General features: G+C 40.1%; 1 protein-coding gene across 1 annotated transcript; it reads right to left on the minus strand.

Moving 5' to 3' along the window:
• Positions 1–4,354: 4,354 nt before the first annotated feature.
• Positions 4,355–7,076, minus strand: htr1b (5-hydroxytryptamine (serotonin) receptor 1B). Its single transcript, XM_053237334.1, has one exon. The coding sequence runs from the start codon at positions 6,207–6,209 to the stop codon at positions 5,097–5,099; it is 1,113 nt and encodes a 370-aa protein (XP_053093309.1). The 5' UTR covers positions 6,210–7,076; the 3' UTR covers positions 4,355–5,096.
• Between the last annotated feature and the right edge of the window lie 2,621 nt (positions 7,077–9,697).

Genomic DNA, 9,697 nt, shown 5'->3' on the forward strand with positions numbered 1-9,697 from the left:
ATTCTGTCAGCATGAGGCTGTTACACTCAGGCATCTGTGTCACTGATAAAATGTGTGTCAAGTTTAGAATGTAATTCAAATGAAAAAGGTATACATACTGTTCCCTTAGAACACCAGATGATGCTTACTCGTATATTTTCATATTGTTTTATTAAAAGAGTGGCAGGTGACTTTAAATTGCACTTGCCCACCAGCAAAAAGTAAGTAAATGTTGCAACTGAAAGATAACTGCTACATGGTATGTGTATCTCTACACAGTATGTATGCCCTGTATGATATAGTACATACATATACTGTATATATATATATATATATATATATATATCTCCGCACTGACACCACTGACGGGTGAAGCGAATAACATTAATTATCTCCTTACAATGGCACCTGTCAAGGGGTGGCATATATTAGGCAGCAAGTGACCAGTCAGTTCTTGTGCATTAAGTTGAAGTTAATGCTGGCTATGATAAAAAGGTGTCAGAACACTCAGTGCACTGAGTAGCCGCAGACCGGTCAGAGTGCCTATGCTGACCCCCGTCCACCACCAAAAGCACAGAGCATGTGAGCATCAGAATTTGACCATGGAGCAATAGAAGAAGGTGGTCTGTTCTGATGAATCCCATTTTCTTTTACATCATGTGGATGGCCAAGTGCGTGTGCATCGTTTACCTGGGGAAGAGATGGCACCAGGATGCACTATGGGAAGAAGGCAAGCTGGCGGAGGCAGTGCGATGCTCTGGGCAATGTTCTGCTGGGGAACCTTGGGTCCTGGCATTCATGTGGATGTTACTTTGACACGTACCACCTACTTAAAAATTGATGCAGACCAAGTACACCCCTTCATGGCAAAGGTATTCCCTAATGGCAGTGGCCTCTGTCTGCAGGATAATGCTCCCTGCCACACTACAAAAATTGTTCAGGAATGGTTTGAGGAACATGACAAAGAGTTCAAGGTGTTGACTTGGCCTCCAAATTCCCCAGATCTCAGTCCGATTGAGCATCTGTGGAATGTGCTGGACAAACAAGTCTGATCCACCTTGCAACTTAGAGGACTTAAAGGATCTGCTGCTAACGTCTTGGTGCCAGATACCACAGCACAGTGGTGAGATATATATATATATATATATATATATATATATATATATATATATATATATATATATATATATATATATATATATATATATATATACACACACACACACACACACTTTGCACTACATTACGTTCCATGCACGCATACGTTCACACATCCATTCACACCTAGGGGCAGTTTGGCAACATGGAAAGTATGAGGAAACTGGAGAAGTGTGAGACACCATACACACACACTGCAAAATATCACGTCTTAGCATGTGACGATATCTTGAATCTAGTCACATTTTCTAGTATTTCCTATTATAAGATTACAATAAACCAAATATTAAACCTATTTCTAGACACTTTTTTTTTACTCATGTTAAGCATTAAATGTTCTTATTCTATTGTCAGATAATTTTGTTTCTTTCAAGAAATAACTGCTTACACTTAGCAAAATTATCTAATAATCTTAAAATAGGAGATGCTAGATAAATTTGGCTATGTTCACTTGCTAAGATGTGATTTCTTGCAGCGCAGACAGTAACCCCAGGATCATGGAGCTGTGAGGCAGCAAAGCTACCCGCTGTGCCACCGTAGCAAATTTATTCACATGAATGATCTGTTCTTTGGCTGTTTTTTTTCTAACTGGATGTGTAAATTTCTTTATGGTTTGTCTGTCCTCTTGTGGATATATAGCTTGGCAAAATGTGGTGATTGATTGAGGTGCAAAGACAGCTCAAATAATGACAGAACAAACAAAAGTACATGGAGATCAAAAAGAGTGCAAGGAGGAAAATCTTGATGGTTCACTGAACAATTGCAGACAGGTTGTGAGTAGCGTTAGTTATAATAATACGCTCAGAGGAAAGCGCTATCCACCCTCTTTCACGTGCATGAGCTCACCCACGACTGGCTAGTGTTACTCTGAGTAACAGAGCTACAAAATTAACAAAATTTCAAGTCCTGCTTTTCTTTTCTTCTACATTTAGACAATCAACCTGTAGATACAGTCAGTGTAATACAGAGAGGCAAACAAATGTTAGTGACATACTGTAATATGTCAAGATTTAATTCAACAAAATTAAACAAAATAACAAGAAGCACTGAAACCTTAATATATTAACATTCTGATCTTATTCTATACTACTTTGTGGACTGGACTTCTCTTTATATTTAACGTAAGATGTCATATATAAGAGGGCTACAGATGGATGATATGAAATTGCAGCTGATTTATGAAGCGTAATTCTTGCATATGAGCAAATACTATATATTGTGTATAGAGCAGCAAGGAGGACATAAAAATGGTCATTAAACTGATGAAAACCCCGAGGTAAACAGACTGGACATGACCGGTCATTTAAACTGTAAAAGTGTGGCTTGTGTTCTGAAGAGTGGAAGTGCAAGACAAGCTGCAGAATGCTGAACCCCCCCATGCCATACAAGACACAGGGATATCATGTCAGAAGGAATTTATAAAACTAAGTTATGCAGAGAAAAAATAAGGGGGAAAAAAAACGCAAACTCTGCTATGATAAATTGGCACAGGGCACAGAACTATACCTGATTATACATTCATATCAGGTATGTACATATTATGAGGGACAAATTCATATAATTGGAATATTTTAGTGACAAGTCTCACTTGGATGATTTCTCCTTTCAGCAATATTTCTAAATTTTATGTGAAGTTGTTTTCATTGGAACTAATGTAGCGTTCAAAAAATAAGTATGCTAAAGGAAGCATATCCAAATAGCAATATTTCCACTCTGGGTTTTCTTGGATTTTAAGGAGTCCACAGTACGTTAGAACATAATTTACCAATGTTTTAGATATAAGACTTCACCTGCCTTTGTGCTATTTCTGTGCTGATTTTAAGCTGTCATTTTGCACCATTAATAAAGTTGTCCCTGTGCATATTCTTTTAAAGCCTTTTAGTTTATTGGTTGCAAAGTGGATAAAGACGAAGTGTGTGTTTGTACATGTTCTACTCAAACAAAACCAAATGGAAAATCCCAAGACCAAAGTGTTTATCCTGGAAAATTGGCTGGAGCACTTTATTGACATGATTAACATGAAGACAGCAGCAGTTAGTCTGACTGAAAATTCTCACTAGAGATATACAGTGGTGAACTATGCTGAAGCTAGTGGTGAGATGTTTAAAAATGGCAGCAATGCTGCACCTGTAACATTGCCACACACACACACACACACACACACACACTACTGTCAGTGTCACTGCTGTGCTGAAAATGGTCCTCATCCAAATAATATCTGGTCAGTGAAGGTCCCTTTACACTGGACCACAGCTGAAACAGATGAAACACACACACACATATACACACACATACATTTGGTATTTGGTATCTGATAAAATGTCCAATGAGTGTATTGTTATCTTTGATGCCTCTCTGAAAGCAAAAAAAAAATATCTTAACTGTCAGGCATGACTCTAATGGCTTTCCTGGGAAAATTACAGCAGTAATGGTAGGGCCACATTGGTCGCATCAGCACATCTTTTCACAGGTCAAAGGCAAGAACTGCTCCCATTTCCATAACAAGCACATCAATAACTTTATAATTTTGGTAAATCTGTTATATTTGTGGAAGAAAATATGGAGCCATTACCCCAGTTTAATGGTTTAGCCTCTTGATTGTTGCCCTCTTCTAGTTTTCTTATAGCAAGAAGCTTAATAGAGCTCTTTAGATCCGTGTGTGATACTGAACGTAGAACTGCCTGCATTACTGCAGTGTACTGAGTTTACTTAGCCTACATATAACAGCATGAGTCTGAAACTTGAGCTTTGTAACCTTTTGTTCAATCCACATCAAAAAAGCTTCAAGGAATGGCTTAAATAACAACTATTACACCAAGGATCGGGTCGATTTCCATTTGTGTTTGGCAGGCCTGCAACTTGACTTACCCTGTGGTGTCACATGCCAAGTGAGATTTCACAGCCAGATAACACTGACTCTATAGTAAATAAATGCAGTAATTTGTTTATCCAATGGCAAGATTCATAAACAGAATAAACAATGATTTTTTTAGTAACAAAGTTCTCATTTTCTGTGCACACAATGATCAATCATATATACTACACACATATATATATATACTGACCATATCATATCATATATATATATATATATGTATATATATATATATATATATATATATATATATATATATATATATATATATATATATATATATATATATAGTAATTATGGATTACTTCCCTAATGCATGTATTATATATAATTTGCATGCCTTTTCTGGGATCTTTTGATTAAGGCCAGTGGTTAGTAGATAATATGACTGTCTGGGATAATATGACTTCTCATTGAATTAAGCTGATTTGCTGTAATTTTAACTCAATACACACAGGCCAATCTGGATGCACACACACTTAGGACAAACACTGTTTACTGATGGGAAAACAGTTTACATGGATTATGAAATCTTTTTTTCTTTCTCAGTAGTGGACATTAAGCATGTCTTGTGTGTAAGCTACCTGAATAAAAATCTGCCACACTGCTGACAAGTGTATTTGATCCTGATGTGAATTCTCTAATATTATATTTGCCACTAGATATGTTTTATTGAACTGATCAGATATTTAGCTTTTAGAATGTATCAAGTAAGGGTACTGGGAAACAAGGATGGATGAAATGATGGAAGAAAAGAATACATTATATTACAGCTGCACCGATGATTCAGCGCTCAGTGATTTATTTCCTCTCAGTATTCACCGGTTGCTTAGCAGCAATAATATAATAGCTATTTACCGTGAAATTTTTTTATTGAATGCAAAATAACCACAATGCAACACTGACACACACACACACAAACACACACACACACACACACACACAATACTGCTGCATGCTTTGTTGGCTACTGTTTGCGCAGGGTGATACAAGTCGGACATGATGACGCCTGACTCTGTGACTATGTCAATGCTGATTTAATCCTGCATTAGAGTTTTTTTCTGTCCAAATTTGCCACTTTACATCAGGACACGCAAAATCGAAAGCTCACAAGCTTTTGGAAAGCTGTTTTAAAGTCATCATTCGCCATTGTGTATATGATGGGATTGATGAGAGAGTTGAGGTAGCCGAGCCATGTAAAGAAGTCGAATAACTCTGGGTACGCATGGCATGAGGGGCACAGGGGCACCAGCAGGGAGTAGATAAAGAACGGCAGCCAGCAGACTATATACGCTCCTAAAATGATGCCCAGAGTTTTCGTGGCTTTCCTTTCCCTGGCCGCAGAAATCCTCTTTTTCTCCAAAAGCGAGTCGGAGACGGTGATTTTGACCTGGCTGTCGCTGATCACCGAGCCTGCGTCGTCCTGCCGCGCCGAGGTCAAAGACGTCGATCCTGGTGAGTTTGAGACCAACTGCGCTGACGTGAGTCTCTTCCCAAACTTTCTGGGCGACTGTCTTAAGATCCGCCGCCTGGCCTCCACGTAGATCCTCCCGTACAGGGCGATGAGTAAAAGCGTAGGGATGTAGAACGCACCGAACGTGGAGTAGATGGTGTAGAAGACGTGATCCGTGTTCACCTCGCAGCTCGTCACTTCTCCCGCTTTCACCTGGCGCCAGAAAAACGGAGGCAGACTGATGGAGATGGCGATCACCCAGGCTGTCGCCACCATGGCAGCCGCGCGGCTTGTCGTGCGCCTTTTCGCGTACTCCACCGCGTCCGTGATAGCCCAGTAGCGATCCAAGGCGATGACGCACAGGTGAAGTATAGATGCCGTGCAACAGGTGATGTCCGACGACAGCCAGATATCGCACACGACTTGCCCTAGTGTCCACGTGTGGCTCACCGTGTAGAGCGCACTCACGGGCATCACCAGCACCGACACAAGGAGGTCGGTGAGCGCCAGGGACGCGATCAGGAAGTTGGCCGGCGTGTGCAGTTTCCTCGAGCGGGAGATGGTGGCGATCACGAACGCGTTGGAGAGAGTCGTGGCGAGCGTAGTGGCACCGAGGAGCGAGCCCACAGCCGCCTGGAAAGCCACACTTGTCTCTTTTGCGGCTGTTTTGGACGCGTCCGAAGCATTGTTGGAGACATTCGTGTCCAAGTCATAATTTGCTGGAGGTGGGTTGAAGTGCTCCATAGCAGGCAGGAAAGGCACACGGACTGGTGCTTTTTATATTTTCTTCTCATATCAGCGCAGAACACTTTTGCATCTTCATACTGCTTTTAAAACAAAGCATTGCTTGCTTGATGCGTCCAAGGTCTTAAACCTTAAATCTCTCTCTCTAAAAAAAAAAAAGGTCATTCAGTTTGATTCAGAGACATTTTTCTGTAAATGAGGTATAAAAAATTATCATGCAAGTCCAAAGAACCTGGTTACTGCAAAAATAAACAATAAAAGACCCGAAAAGTTGCGCAAATAAGACAGCAGAGCATCCATGGTCAGGGTTCTTCTTGATCCACTTTCAGAATGTGTTTTTTTCTTGCAGGGTGTGTGCTGGTGTCACTGATGAACCTGCACGTCTGCGTCCTGCCTCTCTACAGCCTCTCTGATGGAGAACTTAGAGCTGCTGATGACTGTAGACCTCAGTGAGGGAGAAGAGGCACTGCTGGGTCTTAGCGTCCCTACATCTGTATAAGTCACCATCAGGAGATGTTGATTCTCACTGCAGCATTTAATGCTTCTCTGCTCTCAAAGAGCAGATTCAGCTCATCAGGTATTTATTAGAAAATTTCTGACATGGAGAACTACTGATGTTTTTCAGTTTATACATTTTCAAATTACAGCATTAGATCACAGTGTCAGTGTCATATTTTATAGACTAATTTTGGGGCTGTGGCAAATGGAAATGTAAATAGTGTAGCAGTGAAGCCGTAATAATACATTTCTAACTATATAAATTCACAAATTAATATTGCAGCTCAATTACTTCCAGAAGAAATGAAAAAAAAGTACCCAAATTGTCTCAAGTGGGTTGAACTGACATCTAAAGGATTCAATTGTCCAGAATTACATATACATGGAAAACCCTTTCAGCCAAAACAAGCATGTAAAAAAAAAAAAAATTCCTCTTTTCACCTTTTCACCCCTGTTCCTTCAAACACCCTAATTTTTTTATTGTTGAAGACAATATCCACCACATCAGTACATTGTGGGACATGTAATATAAATTTTACTATTATTTGTTCAGCCATTTGTAGGTTCATTGGCTTGCAAGCCATATGTTAATTTCAAATAGACGCTCATTCTGACTCAGCTCAAGTTATATGACAGAAACTCAAAGATCTCACTAAACTGTCTGCTTTAATAGTTGGCATTCATCTGTTTGTGCAATATGATGCAATATGCAAACTTGTAAATGGGGTGCCCAGATGTATACATTAAAATGTACTCATCTGTTCTAGCTGCAGTTCTGGTTTAGACTGGATGAGCATTAAGGCTATATTAAACTTAAATGCTTGTACACTAAAGATTTCCACAGCCTTACTGTTCACAATGATTTTTGACATGCGATTTAGAATACACTGTATGCCCTTGTATGCACCCATATTTACCCAGGTGATTTTTGCTCGTTCAAGTTTATAGATAGTTTTGGAGCATGGGGTTTAGAGCACGAGATGGTTTAAAAGACAGTCAAGGAGATTCATGACTGTTTTTTGTTGTCATCTGATATTTCAGATGATTATTGTCTTTGTCAGAGGAAAATGTGCTTTTTTATACAGACCCAAAGGCATATTTCTTCTGGATCCCGGTTGAGTGCACGCTGTGTGCATTATGGCTGCTGTTGCTCACCGGTTGTTCTGTTCATTGTGACTATGTCTGTTTGTGTTTCCTTTGTTTCCTGCTCACCTGTGTCTGCTCCAGAGTTATCTACTTTGACATTGTGCCAATTTGAATCTTCAAATAAACCAAAAGCAGATTTCTTATGTATTGGATTACTTCTCTGTTTGACTCTGCTATCTAATCCACTGCTTTTGGGATGTTTTCACCGGCCTAGCGCGAGCCCTCGCAGCCTCGATCCCCCCACCGCTAGTGTGGCTTCTGGTGAGTAAGTTACTACTTCCTTGTTTAGTAGCTGTGCTGCCAGGATCAGTTTTTGGTGAGGTAGTTGCAACTGCCTCTCCGTGCTAGACACTGGTTTAAAGCTGTGGGTCGACTTGTTATTGCTGACTAACGTGGTATTTAAACAGACTGAGTATCTCTGACAGATTTCAATGGGTTGCCATAATGTTGTTTGTTAAACTCATCTCAATCGTCTTACTCCTGATTGGCTGTTATCAGGAGTTTTTGCACATATGGCATGGACATATTCCTGACAAGATCCTCATGATGGCTCGCCTTCATTCTCTGGCACAACTTCTCAGTCTGAAGTGCCGGTCTCACACACGACTGTCAACAGATGTTTACGATTGCTGCTTTTAACTGGTTAGTATATCACGCCGTCACTATATCCACCATGGCTCTCTTCGCAAACACACCTCACACAGGCCTGCCAACCTCATCGGTTACATCCCCTCAATTTGGACCGTTGATAGAGCCCTTGTACTATGCGAGCTAATTTGCAAAAAGGACTTGGATTTTCTCTTTCTTTTTGAAACATGGCAATAACCAAATGATTATATGATTTTAAACATGGCATGCCTTCCTGATTATTGTTATGTTGCTAAGCCTAGACTCCATGGAAGGGGTGGTGGGCTTGCTGCCTGTTAAAATAGTTGAACTCATCGAAGTTACATCACTTAAATTTATAGCCTTAAAAATTTTTAATATTGTCCCTGCGCTTATGAATTTGATTTACCGACCACCCAAGCTAGCGCCACAGTTTCTATCAGAGGTTAATGAACTGCTCACTATTGCATCCTCTGTTTGCTCTAAAATTCTCCTTGTGAGCGACGTTAACATTCATTTAGACTCACTTTCCCGTGGTTTGACAACAGAATTTTTGTCCTTGATTGCTTTGAATTTAGGCAACATGTCGACTTCCCTACTCACACTAAGGGTCAAATTTTAGATACTGTTTGCACTACTGGTTTAGATATCTCTCACTTCTGTGGCACTCTTTTATATATCTATGATCACAAGCTTATTGAGTCCAGCCTTCTAACCCCTGTACATAAACATAATGAAACAACTGTTATATGTTATCGCAAGTGCAACTCCATCAATCCACTGTCTTTCTCCAAAGCACCTGACGTCTCCTCTCTTCTTAATTCTTCCTGCTCATGTAATGAACTGGTGTCCAACTACAGTCTTCTCATTTCAAACACCCTAAACACTTTTGTCCCCCAAGTTACTAGATCTATCCCTTCTACCCATACCTCTCTGAACTTAGAGCCATGAAAGCTGCTGGACTAGCCTACATCGAGCACATGAAACAGTACAGAGATGCTCTTTATGCCACCAAATCAGCCTACTTGTCTTTCGTCATTAATGCAGGCAGTAGTAAACCAAACTGCCTCTTCAAAATTATAAATAAAATACTTTGGCCACCGTCCTCCATGCTTATAGGCTCGGTTATGCTTTGCAATGATTTTATAAACTTCTTTCAGAATAAAATCGATAACATTTATGAATAACTTTCCTCTCATCCCTCATATGAGAGTCCACTTACCTGCTCCCCCACCTCA

Source organism: Pangasianodon hypophthalmus, chromosome 10 (genome assembly GCF_027358585.1).
Source record: "Pangasianodon hypophthalmus isolate fPanHyp1 chromosome 10, fPanHyp1.pri, whole genome shotgun sequence".
Lineage (NCBI taxonomy): Eukaryota > Metazoa > Chordata > Actinopteri > Siluriformes > Pangasiidae > Pangasianodon > Pangasianodon hypophthalmus.